This window comes from Haemaphysalis longicornis, unplaced genomic scaffold, assembly GCF_048455015.1.
Source record: "Haemaphysalis longicornis isolate Haplotype H1 unplaced genomic scaffold, Haemaphysalis longicornis Haplotype H1 scaffold_8, whole genome shotgun sequence".
Taxonomy (NCBI): Eukaryota; Metazoa; Arthropoda; class Arachnida; order Ixodida; family Ixodidae; genus Haemaphysalis; species Haemaphysalis longicornis.
Genome location: NW_027526445.1, coordinates 116,471,174 through 116,488,578, shown reverse-complemented (window position 1 = coordinate 116,488,578; position 17,405 = coordinate 116,471,174). Strand labels below are relative to the sequence as shown.

General features: G+C 48.9%; 1 protein-coding gene across 3 annotated transcripts in view; it reads left to right on the top strand.

Annotated features, from left to right (window-relative positions):
- Flfl (serine/threonine-protein phosphatase 4 regulatory subunit 3 flfl) overlaps positions 1 to 17,405 on the top strand; it is a 39,129-nt gene that overhangs the window by 2,412 nt on the left and 19,312 nt on the right. For 2 of the 3 annotated variants that reach the window (XM_077682101.1, XM_077682100.1), the window contains exons 4-12: positions 5,718 to 5,816; positions 6,566 to 7,327; positions 7,430 to 7,579; positions 7,673 to 7,717; positions 9,434 to 9,550; positions 13,874 to 13,928; positions 14,049 to 14,125; positions 15,162 to 15,255; positions 15,907 to 16,045. In XM_077682101.1, coding sequence (XP_077538227.1) covers positions 5,718 to 5,816; positions 6,566 to 7,327; positions 7,430 to 7,579; positions 7,673 to 7,717; positions 9,434 to 9,550; positions 13,874 to 13,928; positions 14,049 to 14,125; positions 15,162 to 15,255; positions 15,907 to 16,045 — 1,538 coding nt within the window. The remainder of the gene's footprint in view (positions 1 to 5,717; positions 5,817 to 6,565; positions 7,328 to 7,429; positions 7,580 to 7,672; positions 7,718 to 9,433; positions 9,551 to 13,873; positions 13,929 to 14,048; positions 14,126 to 15,161; positions 15,256 to 15,906; positions 16,046 to 17,405) is intronic. The other variant, XM_077682102.1, reaches the window with a different exon arrangement.

Genomic DNA, 17,405 nt, shown 5'->3' with positions numbered 1-17,405 from the left:
CGGACACGAACACGGTGCTGGTTTTTGTCCTCTTGTGTTCCTGTGTTGTGTGTGTTCTTGAACTGTGATTAGGCTTGACATCATACTGAATGCGGCACAAATTTTTCAAAGTGCAAAACGGTCTCCGATTTCGGGAAAAATTTTCAGACATGTTGATGTGCATTTCCAGAACTTTGTCGTTGGCGGTGTTATTCGGAACATTTCCTGAGCTTGAGTTAAAGAAATACACCTTTTGAAAGAGCGAGGTGGTAGTAGTATGAGATGAAATTGAACAGGCGGGTAAGAAACTTGCAAGGGGTTGGGGTAAAAAATGGGGGGGGGGGAGTGGATTGCGCGTAGGAATCGACACGTGGTAGTTCCCTGCGCTGTAATGCACACTTTGGAACCAAATTTTTGTTGTTTGTTGCGTCAGACCTCTCTGTATAAAAGTGCCACATACCTTACGTGTGGCCATCAGCAGTGCCAGCAGAATGTTTGGGGTGGGGGGAATGGCTTCTGCAATGTCTGTGTTTTTTTTGCGCCTCCTACGCATTGCGTAATGTGTTTGTAGCCCCCACGTGTTCAGTTCAGCAACCCCGCCACATTTTACGCATCCAGTGTTTGTCAGTTGCACAGTGCAAACAGTAAAGTCACTGCTGTGCAAAGCTGCGCTGTTGTCCGCCCACTTTTCACTGGTGCTACCAGACAGCCTGCCGCCGCAAAGGAGGAGGACCTCGTAGTCCCTTTTGTGGCGTAATCTCTGCCCACTGGGCCGATAACTGCCCTGGCTGGTGTCATCACTACAGTCAGGTAGATAAGTGGAGCAGGGTTTTTATTATTCTTTTTTTCCATCCATCCCCTCGACACATGATATCCCGTAAGAGATAAGGGCCCCTCTCTCCTTACTTGCTAGTCTGTTTTCTTCCTGCCATTGTGCGTAGTATAGTGGCGCGACTGTACGCTCCTCGGGCTGGGCTGACGAAACCGTTGTGTCACGTCTTCGCATGCACTGCTGACGTGAGGCTTGCCTCGCAATGGAAAAAATTCTAATCCACGCGTAAACAGTTGGGGAAACATTGGAGGGCATTTCCAATCGCCCCTTGCCCCTCTTTATCTTCCTTTGGTTCTTTCTCTCCCCCCCACACACTTTCTGGTCATATTTATTTGTTTTTTTTTTTTTCCTCTTTTTTTACTTTTTGCTTTGTACATCGTCAGTTTCCGCGTCAAAAAGCAGATTTAGAAGTGTTGAGCTCTCCCTTTTGTTCTTTCGTGAAGAAAAAAAAAAGCCTACAGTGTTTATTTTGAGGAGGATGCGTGGCGGTTGTAAATTCGTTTGGCAGTGCGTAAAAGAATATTTGGCAATCTAAATGAGCTATTCAAAACTTCTTTCTTTGAATTTAACCAAGCAAAAAAACAGAAATGCCCAACTGTAATCATTTACATTCATTTTGCTAAGACGGGGAAATTTTACTAAGTGTGCGTTTTAAAAGTTGGCCGTGTACCTGCCTGCTTCACTGCAAATGTCGTCAAAAGACAATAGTCTGCTGCCGTTTCTACCGCGTAACTGCTCTTTGCTCTCTGCTGCAACCACTGAGGCTCTTCCCCTCCGCTCTCGTGATGAATGAAATGGAGATTTGTTCAATGCAATTCAATTTTCCCAGCTTGGCACTGCTCGCACGCAGTCTGCTGGGGAGCATGCATCCTGTTCTCTACCTTTTGTTCCTCGTTCTGCCTGGAGCAGCATGAGCGGGAACTCTGTTCCTTTCGTGCTCGCTTTTGTCACGCACAAGCTGGAGCCTATCTCTTCCATTTTTTGACACGTTTTGTCGCTGTCTATTGTAAAAACTAACCCGTGTGTCCTTAACGAAAAGAACACGAGAGCTCGGGGATAGAGCGGCCACGAGGTTAAAGTACAACTCGTTCGAAAGAGCCAGCCTTAGGTGACTCACTTAGGTCTCTTTCAGCTGTGAAATACATTCTCTAACTCAAAAGACACAAGAAATATTAACAAACTCATAATTTCGCGCTACAGTGACAAAATATGGGCAGGAGTTGCGTAATATGGGCGAGCACTGAAGAAGTTTTTATTAGTGTGTTAACTGCACGTCAGCATTCCAATAGGCATGATCGGGCAGTACTAGAGGCGCCACTACAACTGCCCGTTCATGTTTCTTAGCGTGGTCTAGGTCGACGGTTGCCAATCACATAAACAAGATTCCGCGACGTCGTGGAAAAGTTTCAAGAAAGTGGCTACAGTGTCGCTCTTATCAGGACAAAGCAGTCTTTTCTGAGGAAGCAGTCATTGTCATTGTCGCCAATCTTGTCATTGTGGCCCCATACGGGCTTACATTTTGCCTCAAATGTGCCTGCCATTTTGTTTGCGCTTAGGAGTTGGAACATGCGTGACCTAGTTGAGCAGTTTCAGTAGTTTGAAACGGTTCTGCTGCTATATTCTTCTTTGTTTTAACTTTTGGCCGGAATGCTTAATCAAGGGACAGACAGATAGAGAGACCGAAATTTTCGCATTTGAACAGCCCCAGAAAGGCCCACAGCCCTAGTTTGTGTGAGCATGTGGGAAAAACTCTGGCAACTTCGTCGAGATGTTGTTGGTGTCCTTTTTAAGGTGCCGTGTGGCTTGTTAAAGGGGCCACGAATACAAAACACAACTTTTTTCAATTTTGAAAGAACTAGACTAGTGGCTCGCTCGCTCAGCTCCAATCTAGCCGCGAAAGGTTTTTTTTTTTTTTTTTTTTTGAAAAAAGAATCTTACAAAATATTGGACACCTCTCAATTTTTGCGCCGCAGTGACGTAATATGGGCAAGAGTGACATGCTATGGACCGGCACTAAAACATTTTTATCCAACGTCTTAACCACGCGTTATTATTCAAGGGATATGATCAAACCAAACTAGAAGCCCGCTACAATCTTCCAAAATATCTTGGTTGTTTGAAGTTGGTGATAAAAATGGTATTGTTGTTATCGGGACAAAGTAGCCTTTTTTTAAAGGAGCCATGAAGAGAAAATACAACGTCGTTTAATTTGAAAGAACTAGGATTCAGTATCTCACTCAGCTCCATTACAGCCACAAAAGATGTTTTTTAACAGGAAAAAAAAAAAGCAAGAATTGTTTAAAAACGTTCAAATTTTGCGCCACAGTGACGTGTTATGAGCAAGAGTGACGTCACACGGGCCAACAATAAAACATAATTTTCAGTGGGTTACCTGCACGTTGGCATTCAAGTGATGTGGTCAAACGGAACTAGAGGCCCCATTACAGACGTCCAGTCGTGTGTCGTTGCGACAGGTCAGTTAGGCGGCCGCCAATCGCACAAACAAGGTTCCGTGACGTCATAGAACAGTTGCGGGAAATTGGCTGGGGGGTCGCGACTGCTTCACACGTTTTCTTCAACATCTCCGTTATTTGTTCGGAGATTGCGATGATATTGGTATCATTGTTATCGGGACTAAGCAGTCTTTCTAATAAACCCAACTTGTGTTTTGTCTTCATGGCTCCTTTGGCAACTAAAAGGAATCTTGGAGAAAAAAACGTTTATGGGATTTGAAACTCCAAATCGTCGGAAGTGTTCTGCGCAGGTTTCCCTTCTTCACCTTGTACCAACTTGAATTCCGTTTTCAAGTACACTGCCCTGGGGTAAAACAAAGTGCCGTTTCAGTGTATAAAATCCGGCTACCTCCCCGCATATGTGCTCTCCTTTATCATGTGCGTGCTGTGGTAAGTGCTGTGTTAAAACGGGAAACAGCTGTCGGCACAGAGGGTTTAGTGGAGTGGTTAAAAAAAACAAAAGAGAAAGCGTGCGCTGATTTCATAAAATACGGCATGACCGACCAAATGTAAGCAACTGTTGCTATTTGTGGGGGCAATTTTGGGACAGAGGACAAACTTTTCTGGCCTAATAATTGTGTTGCGAACTATGTTTTGCTTTTGAATTGATGTAAAGAATTTAAAAAAAAAAAGACATGATGCTGATAGTTCCAAGCAAAAGTTTCTGCCTCCTCTCTTGTTAGTTTGACATGAAGGCGCGTGTATTGTAGGTGCCCGTAACGGTTTTAGCACCCTTTTAAAAAAGCCCGTTGAGATTTTCATTCATCGCAAGCACCGTGGAAGTTGAGAAGGTTTGTTGGGGTCACAGACCTCGTGTGAGGTAGTTCTTTGCATTCCTTGTTGAGTACTACAAAATGGGTGCCAATGTTGTCGTTGACTTCCTGTATTTCTGTTCATTAAAAAAAGATGGTGGCTAAAAAGGGGAAGTGTCGAGGCTGGACGAGAACACTGCAGCTGCAGATTCAGTCTGCTTTTTAAGCTACAACTAGGAAGGGCACTAACTGGATGAAATTTGGCTGGTGATCGGTCCTGAAGTGTTTCACCGTGCATTCTACAAGCATATTAGAACTCGTAAGCTAACGCTTGTACCGAGCCCTTTGTGCCTGCTCAAGTACACTTCAAAGATGAAAGAGTAACTATGACCTCAGTGAAAGGGTACTTACGGCAGTAGTTGAAGAAAAGACCAATGGCCCTCGCCCTCACTCTGACACAGAGGCATTCTTGTGGATGAAATTAGGTTACTAGGTTGCGTGAAAATCTGTTGTTCAGTAGGAGAAGGGGCTCATCAATGTATCTGGGTGCTTGCAGTATGGGGGAGCAGGATGCCTGTGGCTGGGGTCTCGTCGGCGTGTTCCAACCTCTAATGGCAAATTGGCGGAAGATCGTCGGAGCCATTAAAGTGCCAATGCGCATTTTAAAATTGCTTTCGATGCCGTGCTTTGGTCTTGAAAGATCTGGACTTTTTTAAGAATTTCACCAGCTGCGATGCACGACTGGGAATGTGGGCATGCGGAATATTTTTGGTGCTAGCAGCAAGTTCATCAACAACAAAAAAAAGTCATCAAAATAAAATCTCAGTGGACCCAGCCCAGCACTTGAATTTCATTTCGGAGGTTGCTCAGCTTGACGTCTTCGGAAGGAGTCCGGGCAAAGCCGGTAGCGAATACGTCGGAGAGACGTGGAAATGTGACCGCAAGCACTGCGGTTCTCAGATGTGAATGCTACAGGTGACAGTGAGCATCTTTTAGCCAAATGTATGCGAGAAAATACAAGCGTAGTGTGTCAGTCCATGTATGCAGTATTGTGCTTTGGTGGCATGCGTATTTTTCCGTGGTGTGTGCATGGTGAAATAGAAGCACAGTGCGTCATTAGAAAACAAACGGGCTGCGACTGTTTATTTGGAAAAGCTTGCACAATTTCCCGTTACTGTTTTAGATTCTGATTTTTGCCGAGCTCTGCTATTGGCAGAATTTTTGTCTTGCGGTCGTTACTTAGATGCAATTGCTGCAAAAGTGCTAACGATGATAAAAATTTTGTCTGGTCACTCGAGGGTTCTAAATTGTCACATTCTAGCAATAATCTTACAAATTACACACGACTCGCGAAGGGAGCAAAAGTTCTCGCTGTGCGAAAATGCACAAGAGCAGTTTCCTTATTAATACTCCGATGCTGACTCCTCCACCCTCTATCCAACGTAGCAGTGGGTTAGTTTAGGACACCTTAAGGTCATTAACGGGGGCTAAAATCTGTGTACACGTGTTTCTGTTTTTCACATTCCGTCAAAAAGGGCCTCTGGGCTACTGCGGCAGTTGCACTGCTGTTTGTGCTTAGTGCAGCGATTGCTGGTGGGATGTTGCTCAACTGGTCTGACCGTGCTCTCTGGTGGATTGCAGGAGACGCTGATTGTGTGGTCCGAAGGTGACAACTATGACCTCGCTCTCAGCTTCCAGGAGAAGGCAGGATGCGACGAGATCTGGGAGAAGATCTGTCAGGTACGCTCTTGAGAAGTTGCCTCCTCTCGGGACGTGCTCTCTGCTGTTGTGTGGCAATTTTGGCAATTTTTATTTGTGTTTTTTGGAACTCCTGAGCCAGTAATGATGCCTTGGCGTTAGGCTTCTCCCTTTCTTTTTTGGTTTGGCCGTGGAACTGAAGAGATGAGCAGCCAGCTGAAGTTTTGGCGTAGCTTTTTGTAGCAACATACCGGAGCAGTGAAATTTTATGCTTTGGCACGCGTTTTCAGTTCCGTCAATGACACAGTGTTGGGGGGGGGGATCATGCATTTGCTGATTTTGCGATTGAGTTTGTTACGACAGAACTTGCGGGACCATCCCAATGAAACCAAACAGCACATACCCTGCAGCAGCCGAGTTTGTTATTAGTCCCCCTATTATTTCGGATCCGTGACCAAGTACAACGTGTGGGTCGACAAAAAGCTGAAGCATGACACCCAGGTTGGTGCGTTATATCAGCCAACAAGTTCATATTGAACATCATTAGTAGGATTGCTCTGGGTATAACATGACGACGGACTGGAAAGAACACATACACTTCAAGTGGGTACACAGTCTATACGTCGAGTGCATGTGTTCTCTCCAGTTCGTCTTCTAGCCCGAACACAATGCGTTACTGATGTTGATCAGCTGGGGTGAGGTGTTGTTACCTCTTCCGTGGGCATTCTCGTGCGATGGAGGAAGAGGGGAGAAATGGCAGCGGCGCAGTGTCTGATCCGATGTAATCACAGGTGCAAGGGAAGGACCCCTCGGTGGACATCACCCAGGACGTGGTGGAATCGGAGGATGAGCACCTGGAGGAAGGGGGCCCCGGCGGGGAGGGCAGCGGACTGCCCCCCGTGGAGCTGCCGCCCTGCGAGACGAGTCGGCTGGGCGAGCTGGCGGCGCTGGTGCAGAGCTGCCTGCCGTCGCCCGTGCGGCGCGACAAGCTGGCGCAGGCCCTGGAAGAGCAGGACTACGTGCGGCGCCTGCTGCCCGTCTTCCGCACCTGCGAGGAGCTGGACTACCGCGAGGGCCTGCACCAGCTCTACGACATCTTCAAGGGCCTCTTCCTGCTCAACAAGAACGCCCTGTTTGACGCCATGTTCGCCGAGGAGGCCATCCTGGACGTCGTGGGCGTGCTCGAGTACGAGCCCAGCAGCTGCTCCTCCCCAGCCCAGGCCTCCTCCCCTGCCTCCTCTGCACAGGGGCAACAGCAGCAGGGGGCGCAACAACAGGGGGCGGCACAGGGCCAAGGGCAAGGGCAGCAGCAGCAGCCCCCGCAGCAGCAGCAGAGGCGGCGGCACCGGGACTACCTGCGGCAGGTGGCCCGCTTCCGGGAGGTGATCCCCCTGGGCAACCCCGAGCTGCTGGCCAAGATCCACCAGACGTACCGGGTGCAGTACATCCAGGACGTGGTGCTGCCCACGCCCTCCGTCTTCGAGGAGAACATGCTCTCCACCCTCTCCTCCTTCATCTTCTTCAACAAGGCCGACATCGTCTCCATGCTGCAGGTAGGGCGGGGGGTTGCTTGTCGCTCTAGAGCATGAAGGCACGAGTGGGGGGGATGGGGACGACAGACCCGGTGGAATAATGGTGGCACACCCCCGCTGCAGGAGGACGAGAAGTTCCTGAGTGAGCTGTTTGCCCAGCTGACGGACGACGCCACGGACGACGACAAGCGGCGGGACCTCGTGCTCTTCCTCAAGGAGTTTTGTACATTCTCACAGACGCTACAGCCGCAGTGTAGGGAGTCCTTTTTCAAGGTGCGTGCAGGGAATGGAGTGATGCGTCGAAGGAGGAGGAGGCTGCAGATGTGTTCTCACTCGTGACATGCTTTCTTTTTGCCTCCATTGCAGACACTATCAAGTTTAGGTATTCTTCAAGCATTGGAAATTACTTTGGTGAGTGCCTCTGCCGATTCGTACCATCTCCTCGGGCATGCCCAGTGGGGCTCTCTGCCTGTTCTTAATTAAAGGAGTGTGGACATGAGATTTTTTTTTTTTTTTTTTTTTTTTTTTTTTTTTCGTTCTTCTTCCTCTGCTCAAAGTTGTGGGTGGCTACAAGCCCACTAATCGGGGAATGGCAGATTAAACGGTCAGTCGCAGTGTAAATTATCACAGCTTCGTTTATTTTTGTCAGTTTCGGTTTCGATAAAACAAACACTGGAGCGGTTGCCATGGCAGGAGGGCATTTGCGACGTTACCGTTCTTGTCTGGCATGGACTTGATCGCGCGCCCAGACCGGCCGAGGTCTCCACCATCTCTGCAAGCCGGGCAGCATGACGTCAGTCCTAAAACTGTGACGTGTACAGCTTTGAAATCTCAGCTTCGAAATTTCGTGTCCGTACTCCTGGCAGGTCATGTGCTAGTCTTTTGGACGCAACCAAAGAGCAACTCTTGTACAGAAGTTAAGGCATTGGGCACCCTTCCAGCTTTACTACGCCAAAAAAAAGAAAAGGCTTTCAGGTACATAATGCATAACAATTCAGTGCTGCCCATTTTATTGCTGTATTCGCGTGGTCGCTCTGATCCTCTCGCTCAGAGCACTTAGATGCATAGGCCACCCCCACTTTGAGAGAAAAACGTTGCTGCCCAACTGAATGCGCACTCGATTTCGGAGCAGCAGGTGACCGTGGTGCCGCGACGCGGCCAGTACCACCTTCGTTTCAGTAGGAGGGGCCTCCTGCTTGAGCCAATAGGACGAAGCGCGGCAGGGCGCCATTTTCAAATAGGTGCAGTTGCGTTGCGAGCAGCCGGGTGCGCCTCCTAGAGATGTTTAGGCTTACCGCGATGGCAGCTATGTGACACCCGCTTTCATAGTGAGCCCCAATTACGGTTTGTACTGCCATTTTCAGACACACTATCAGTTACTTTTGCACATGTGGAAATTTATTTGCAGCTTTGAAGGTCTTTTGGGAGGGCAGTAACAAGCACTTCGACAAGAAACAATTCGCTAGGCCTTGTTGCGACGACAGTGAAGTTGCAGGGATCGTCCAGCTCGGAAGACTGCGGGTGATCGTGGCGGCGGCCGATGTCACGGGGCTGATCACCTCCAGATCTTGGCGGCGCTCCCACTTGGGAGTCGGAACAGTCGGAGGCACTCCTAGTCAGAGGACGATGTTATGAGACGACCACCCAAACCTACTTCGAGCATTCGACTTTGATTGTCCGAACGCAGAGCCGGTTTGCAGAGTGCTCCAAAGCGCACTAAAGTGACGACCCAAATACAGCATATGAAAATAACCAGTGAAACCAATTCATTTTGTTCGTGAAAGATGTCGTGGGGTGGAGGGGGGAAAAAAAAACACTAGGTCCCGAGGCAAGTGCCACAAATTCCACATGCTTGTCTGTCTTATCCTCGTACCCTTTAAAAATTTACTTTAGAAAAGCCAGAATTGGACAGGGCGTAAGTCAGGTGCAGGGGATATTGTGATGTGCTTCGTTATTGGCTGCATGGTCAAATGCTCGGATTTTGTTCTCCCTGCGTCATATCCTGATCGCACCAGTCGTTGTTGGTGTAGCGATGGTGTTCTTTAGCGTTTCGACTTCATCTAGGTGTGTATAGCCGCACCATAATGTTGTGCTGCCATGTCACTTCGCTCTCTCTCCCTGGCGCAGGGCATGGACGATGCGGTGATCAAGACTGCCTCCATCGACATCCTCTCCTACTTAGTGGACTACAGTCCGTCCATGGTGCGCGAGTACGCATTCCAGCAGTCCAACGTGCAGGACGACGTGAGTAGTCTGGAGCCCCCCCCTTGTTCCTCTACGAACGGCCCAAGCTTGGTGCCTTGTTGTGTTTCTCGTCTACTATACAGCTTGGCCATGCAGCCTGTTCTTGAGGGGTGGGCAGTTCGGTGATTTGTTGGTGTCGTATAACCGTGCGAGCTCGTTCTATATCGTATCCTGGCTTTAGGCAGGCCAGTTGGTGAGCACCCTGTTTGTGACACAGTGTGTTGCCTAAAAGTAGCAAAACTGCCACCCGTCACATACCAGCATCTTTTAAAAAAGCATTTTGCACCAATTGGTTCGATGTGTGCACTGTTGGCTTTTTGCGGAGTTGAAAAGGAGCTTGGAAGCACACATTCCACCCCTTTTTTCAGCCCCAGGTTTTCTTTTATTTCGAGCAAGAAAATTTTTCTCTTTTTTTTTTTTTTTTTGTAAACTTTAGGACCCATTAAGCTTGCAAACGAAAAAACTGAGCTTTTAGTGTGTTAAAATATTGATTTACAGACATGCAGTATAATTGGGTCATCAAGCAGTTGCAACTTTTATTTCGAGCCAAGGGTATTTGTGCTTGTTTCCCTGTATTTTAGGAAAAACTGAGCCCACGGAGAAAACATGAGTCTGGCAAAGTAAGTATTTATCGATTTGCGGACACTTCGTGAAACTGGGGCCTCGGTTCTTTAGGCCGCCCCATCATCATCAGCCTTGCCTTTGTTGCAACACTTTTGTTTTTGTAGCGTGCAACTCTAGAAAAAACAAAACGGTGATGTCTATCGCAACTGGCATCCTTGAAGAAGTATTTCCCAGAAAACTAGCTTTGTTCTCGATGTTCTGGGGGAATTTTGCGGGGTGTCCTCAACTGAGGGCACCGGGAGCAGAATCGTTAAGATGTGTGACTGTGCGTGTTTATCCCGTGGCTGTTTGTCCACTTGTCAAAGGGACGCTAATGGGTAAAAACAGGTTGGCCTGTATCGATAGCTCACAATGCCGAGAATCTAATTGCACCATTCTCACGACGAGCAGTTGTTTAATAAGGCAGAAAACGCCAGAAACCTGAAAGCGGGACGACGCCCCGTACGCTTTTGAGTACTACGGTTTGTGACGTCACAAATGTTGTGAACGGCGAGAGCTTGTTGGAGAAGCATCTGTAGATGGTTTCCTGAAATACGCAGTTCCTAAGTGGTTGGGAACGTGAAATAAATGTAAATCGAAGCTTTCCGTGAGCTTATTGTATCTAGACAAGACAGACTACAGCTTTTATAAACTGCAAGGCAGGCTGCTTCCCTCGCTATTCAAGCAGCCGTGAGGCTTTCAGTTTCATTTTCGAAAAGCAGGGGTGTGCAATTGGCAAAGTCAGTAACCTACCATGGTGAGCGCCTGAGCCTCTGCAAGCAATATACGGCCAAAGTCCCTTCATTAGAAGTGGCGACAAGAACAAGATGCGCGGCAGGTGGTTTAAGGCGCGGTCACACTAGCCCGACCGTCGGCCGATTTGGTCGGCCAACACCGTGTCGGCGAGCTGTCGGCGGCCATGTCACACCGCGCCGACGCCGACCGTTGCCCAACCGTCAGCCCAACCGTCGGCGTTGGCGAGAAATCGGCGAGGCGTTGGTGTCTTCGCGATGTCGGCCGACGCGTTTGTCACACCCCACCGACGACCGCGACGTCCCACACCGACGGCCCCGCGACGGCCGACTCCGCCGCCTCGCCTCTCCGCCGGGGATCTCTTTCTTTCTCTAGTCAAACTTGGAGTATTGTGTCGCTGCAGCACGACTGAAGCCATTCGTGCGTACTGGCGTGTGCACTGCTTGTACTGTATGTACTCCTCAACTTCTTGTTAGATTACGGACAAAGAAAAAAGAGCTGTGCACTGCTGCCGCGGCAGTAATAATATGGATATTTACCCCCTGGCGAAAAGGCCTTGTAGCACGTAAAATATGCATATAAATTAGTGCGTACGTCAGCAGAAATTTTACCTCCTCTAATGGAGAAGGCCGTACTTTGCACCATGGTACCGCATTTTCTAGAAACACGGTGCGATTAAGAAAAGGGAAATTAATTGTTGTGGCTCAAGATGCCACTCGCTGTTTCGAAGGAAATATTTCATTGCAAAGGTAGTTGCTTCTCAAAATCACGCGATTCCCAAATTGGATGCGCAAACCATACCCCCTAAACAACCGCTCACACACACACACACACACGCACAAAAAAAAAAAAAAAAAACTCGCCTCGCCGGGAATTGAACCCCCAACTTGAGCGCACGGGCGCGACGCGCGAGAGCACTGCGCCACTGCCCAAATGGTGCTTTGCTGCGAAATAGCCTGGGTAATAGATGGAGGCCCATCCTTCCGTGTCATACGTCGGTGTTTACTAGCTGGTTTACAGAATTCCTGGCTGGTAAACTGAAATTTCTTAAATAGCGCTTGCACAGCAAGGTTCCCCGAAGCCCCCACAATAGCTTATCGCCATCAACTCCGCTGCTTCGCGAAAGCGCTCGCAATAATGTGTGTGCACGGCTGCCGGCTGCGACTGCGATTTCCCACTGCGGGGATAGTGCTTGCCGTACTTTGGTTTTACGTTTCACATGAAAAACCTTGGCCGATATTGATGCCTTATTACCCAAATTACCCTACGTAACTCTTCTTCTGCACGAAACTGACCTTACATTTTCTACAGGCGAGCCGATCGCACACGCATTTGCAGGTTGCAGCTCTGGGGTAGCGGCGTCACCGAAGAGCACGGCCGAAGCGTCGAACGCCAAAATACGGATTGCATTAGCGCTAGTGTTGAGTTGTATGAGCTTCATGGACGTTACTGAGTTTATTACACTCCAGAAACTATCAAAATAGAGCCGCATTCATTGCGGCACGAATGTTGTCGGGGAGCAGTTTTCGCTTCTCGGTCGATTCCCGACGACGCGTCCGGCGACCGGTCGGACGACCAGTTTTGTTGGCGTCTTCGGTCGGCGAGTCAGTCACACTACGGCGACTTTCCATCGGCCGACGTGTTTGTGTCGCTGTCGGCATAGTATGACAGCGCGGTCGGTCAACTCGGCAGTTGGCCGATGGTTTGGCGACTCGTCGGCGTCGCCGTCGTGTCGGCCTAGTGGGAACGCGCCTTAAGCGACCCGCCGGACCTTCCAATCTCCTGCTACCCACCGCGGTGGCTCAGCGGCTAAGGCGTTGCACTGCTGAGCACGAGGTCGCGGGTTCGATTCCCGGCAGCCGCGGCCGCTTTTCTGATGGAGGCGAAAAGCAAAAACGCCCGTGTGTACGAGATTTGGGCGCACGTTAGAGATCCCCTGCAGGTGGTCAAAATTAATCCGGAGCCCTCCACTACGGCGCGCCTCATCGCCTGTGTTGCGTCGGCGCGTTAAGCTCCACAATCAACCAATAAATTTCATTCTCTTGGTCTCTACACGCGGATGTTGCTATTGGTGAAACGTGCACGTGCCCGGTTCGAACATACTCGCCCGTGCACAGAACTTACTGCGAGTGGTTAGCTGAGCGATCGTCCCGTTCGCCTTGAGTTGCCACTGATAATCCATAAAGTGTGCGTCGCTCTACCCTTGTTATGTTTGAGCCAGGGGGAGGGCGGGCGACGACGACTGCTCCACGCAGCTGCCGTGAAGAAAATTTATTTCATGCTAGGTTGGCTCCGCGCGAGAGAAGATGAGAGAGATGGCTGTGATCGCCAGACGAGGTGAAACTTTGGAGGCGCTTTCCTGACGGTGCCAGCCGGGAGCCCGGGATGCCGCACTTGATATTCGAAACGGCGCTTGTCGCTTCAAAAGAGGCTTTGCTGGAAGCTGGCTGGGTGGGGTCTGGAATCCGGAGTGGGCGGGCAGACTGGCCGCTGGAGCATCTAAGCGCATTCCTCATTCCGTTGGCGAAAAATTGTAAACGTGCAAGCCAGCCCCCCGGCCAGAGAATTGGTGTCAGCGTCGGCCGTGGCTTGCAGGCGTATAAGCTACCGTTGCCAGTGTGAAAGTGCCTAGACCGCACCGGTGCCTCACTCCTAGTTTGTTGCGTCATGAAAGAATGAAAGGGAAGCAGCGAGGGAAAGGCCAGCTTTGTTTGCTTTACTTATTTCTTAGCAAATAAGGCATTGTTGCTCGTCGAACAAAAGCTGATGGGGGTAACGAAATGTACGATCTTTCAGTTAAAAGAAAATTTCATTCAACCTTTCGTGTCCCTTTAACCATCTGAACAAAGTGAACCGGCTTCTTTTTTTTTCTTAATTTTTCCCACATGCATGAATAATACCCAGGCAGTGGTTGGCGCGAAGTGTGGGGGGTTTTGTTAATGACCAGCTCCTTCCTGTGACTCGCAGGATCAACTCTTGATCAACATCATCATTGACCAAATGGTGTGCGACCCGGATCCAGGTATGTGCTTTGCTGTTCTCTGTTGGCGTTCTCTTTTATGTAGTAAGAGTTAGTGCAGCCCTCGTAACATGGGGCCTTCACAGTTGTGACAATGTTTTTTTCCCCCTTAATTCTTTGCAGACCTCGGAGGGGCAGTGCAGCTCTCGGGCATCCTGCGGTTATTGCTGGATCCCGAGAACATGCTCTCTTTGGACACTGTGAGTGCGGTTTCTTCTCTGTTTTTTTGCTTTACGCCTTCGTTTTGAGTTGCGTGCAGTGGCAGGCTTAATGCAGTCTTTAGCTGTTCTGTGATTCTGGAGAACTCTTTGAGCAGCGTGTGTGTGGGGCTTGAGTTTGGACAGCCTTTGTGAGTGGGGCCCTAGCTCGGGTAGCAACCAATGGATGCACAAAGGAAAGTAAAAAAAAAAGGGAGGAAAAAATTTTCTCAGAGTTGGGGCACTGGTCTGCTTTCAAGGCACATGTTCACTGGGTGGTAATGTTGGGCTGCACCGAGGTGTGCTTTTTTAGAATAGTTTTCAACTTGAAAGCTGTAACTGTGTTTGTTGTGTGTGGGGTGAATGGTACTGTATTTATTTTTACCCCTTTTTGTGTAGCAGATGCGACGCCCCAGTGGATTACAGCTCTTTTCTTCTTTCTCTTCCTCCGCGGATAGGCAGTTGACTCTAGTAATGTATTTATCGGTCATTTCTAAGCAACTCTCCTTTCTGCCGAGTGTCGGTGCATTGATGGCACTGGTCATTTTGTGTGTAGAAAAAAGTGCAGTTGGCAACAAACGTGCGAATTCCTTTGTCCTCCTCCGCAGAGCTTTTGATGGAAGTAAGCTTCCCCTCTTCCTTGCTCGTAATTGATGCACGTGTGTTTCTCAGAAGTAATCAGCCACGCATTGTACACCAACACCTTTTCAGCATTTCACACCAGTTGGTTCACTTATTCATGCCTCGCAGCGCGAAATACTACGTGCAGTTCACTATGCACCTCGCTTGTTTTTTTGTCACTTGTGTTTTGTAACTTGTTGTGCTGTCGTCACGGTGTTTTGTGCCGTCTCTTGCGGCACACTTTCCAAGTATTTGCCTGTTTAGTGTTGATTAGGGGAATGCATGCAAGCCATTGAAAACAAAGCAAGAAAACACATTACTTACCACGCTTTAAACTTTCGTTGATGCTGTCGGTGCCTTCGGGGGCGGACGTGGTGTGGTGGCGTCCCTTAATCTCTCGCCTGCCCCTTCCTTCCAGAAGTCTGAGTTCCTCAACTTCTTCTACAAGCACTGTATGCATGTCCTCATCGCCCCAGTCCTTGCCAACACGACCGGTGAAGCGCCCAGCAAAGGTACGCATCGCCCGACTTCTCGTGCGCGTTCGGTCTGGCCCTTTCCTCTTTCTCTGTCGGCTAAACTGTTTTTTACCCTTTAATGCCGGTATCACAGATTATGTAGTGCGGAGAACTTGAGTTTGCAATATCTGCGATCATTCTCAATAACGTGTTTGCTTTTCGAGGTAAAAACAAAACAGAAAAAACGTGCAATCAAACAGTGGCTTGAGTCCAGCTGTGCTGAGATGCCTTTGCTTGTGGGCAGCCGCTGCAGGGTTGCTTTGGACCAGGCAAGAAGTTTGGCAAGTATTAATAAAGGGACTTCGACATGGTGAAAAGCGCGACAAGACAAGGACCCAAGAAGAGAGAACTACACAGGACAGGCACTAGCTGTAACTGTCTTCCTGTGTTCCCGTCTTGTCGCTTTTTTTTTTTTTTTCCAACATGTTGAAGGTGTTCTAACAACTAGCCCGAATTTCTGCGTTGAATTTAAGCGGGTGCTGCAGACAAAGAACAAGTTTGTTCCAAACGAAAGTCTGGCTTTCCCATGGTTCTCTCTGCGTTAACTTGGCAGTCAAACATGTCAAATAGCATAATGACTGGCTCAAGCACTTATGTCTGGATTTTGGGAAAATGACTCTTTCTTGCCCCATGTACGACCTCTCGCAGAGACAAGCCAGACGGCGCAGCTGCTGGGCCTGATTGTGGAGCTGCTGTCCTTCTGCGTGGAGCACCACTCGTACCACATCAAGAACTACGTGCTGCACAAGGACCTGCTGCGGAGGGTGCTGGTGCTCATGCGCTCCAAGTGGGTGTCTCGTCTAGCCTTACGGGGGGAATTGTAGCGCTTGGGAAGCACCACCGTGCTGTGACTTGGGCAAGCTTCCTTCACGTGTTGAATTGGAGCAGAGGCTTGGGGCGAGGTTGAGTGATTTTGTCCTGTCGCAGGTTGAAGCTGAAGAAATGGCGCAGTGCAGGCTGTGTTTTGGGGGTTATGGGAATCTGCATGTGACGGCGTGGTTCCAGTAGATTGTTGTCGAGAGAACGGTCCAATATCTTTTCCTAGTGGAGAGAGTAGAAAGGAAGTTTGTGGGTGGCAGTTGTGTTTTGGCAGGCAACACTGGCGGGATGGTGGACGTAAGCCGCAAAGCTAGCTGCCCATTACAGAGTGTGTGTCGCATCCTTGCTCCCTTGCGTTGTGTGGCGAGGGGTGTTCATCTTAAGCGCAGAAAAAAACAGGGACACAGTAGACAAGGACAAGCGCTTGTCCTTGTCTACTGTGTCCCTGTTTTTTTCTGCGCTTAAAGGAGCACTGACACGAAAATTTTATGTTACACTTTATTGCTTTTATCGATGCTTAATGGTCTGGCGAACCTGAAACAGCACTTCAAATACTTCAGCGCGCGATAACTAATTACATTGAACGGCCTGAAAATCGTTTGTTTCAAATTCCTGCGCTTTCATCCCGAACAGCGCATATGACAGAGTCCCGGTTTGACCTCACCGCTTTGTGCGGACGTCACTGGCGCCCGCTTGAGAGGGTGTTGCGCCCGCTCGCCGCTCGTGGGGCTGCGCGCGTGAAGTGACGTCACGAGTTTTTGACGAGCGCTGCCGCGTCACTTCTTTTTCCTCTCATGGAGTGATGTCACGCTGATGTCCATTTGCTGAGTGCCGCTCCGCGCGCTGCTCCGGCGGCACGATAAATGCGATCCAATTTAACTATGTTCTTCGCGTCGCAGGCCGCTCATATTTAAGGGGGGACGAGGGTCTTAAAACTAACTTTTTTATTTATGGGTAGAAACTTATGAAAATTTGCACACTGATGTGCTTTTCTCTGTAGATTTCAAATATGCAATTATATTTGAGCTGGTGCTGTTAGTTCAAAAGTTATCATACAAAGTCTAAACCGCAATTAGGTAATTTCTTACGCAGCTTTAATGAACTTTCGCATTGCATTTTGTCGCTTTTAATTACATGAATGGATAGCCAGAGAGTTCCCATACCCGATGACATTCTTCGTTTTTCTCTAAAGTCACGGCATCCTAAAAAAATATGTCAAGTACAAAAAATGGCAGTATTGGATATTTTGGCTCATCAAAATAACTGCAAGTCATCATTTATGCGTAGCCTAAACAGAAAAACTAAGAATGTCATCGGCTGCCTCAGGC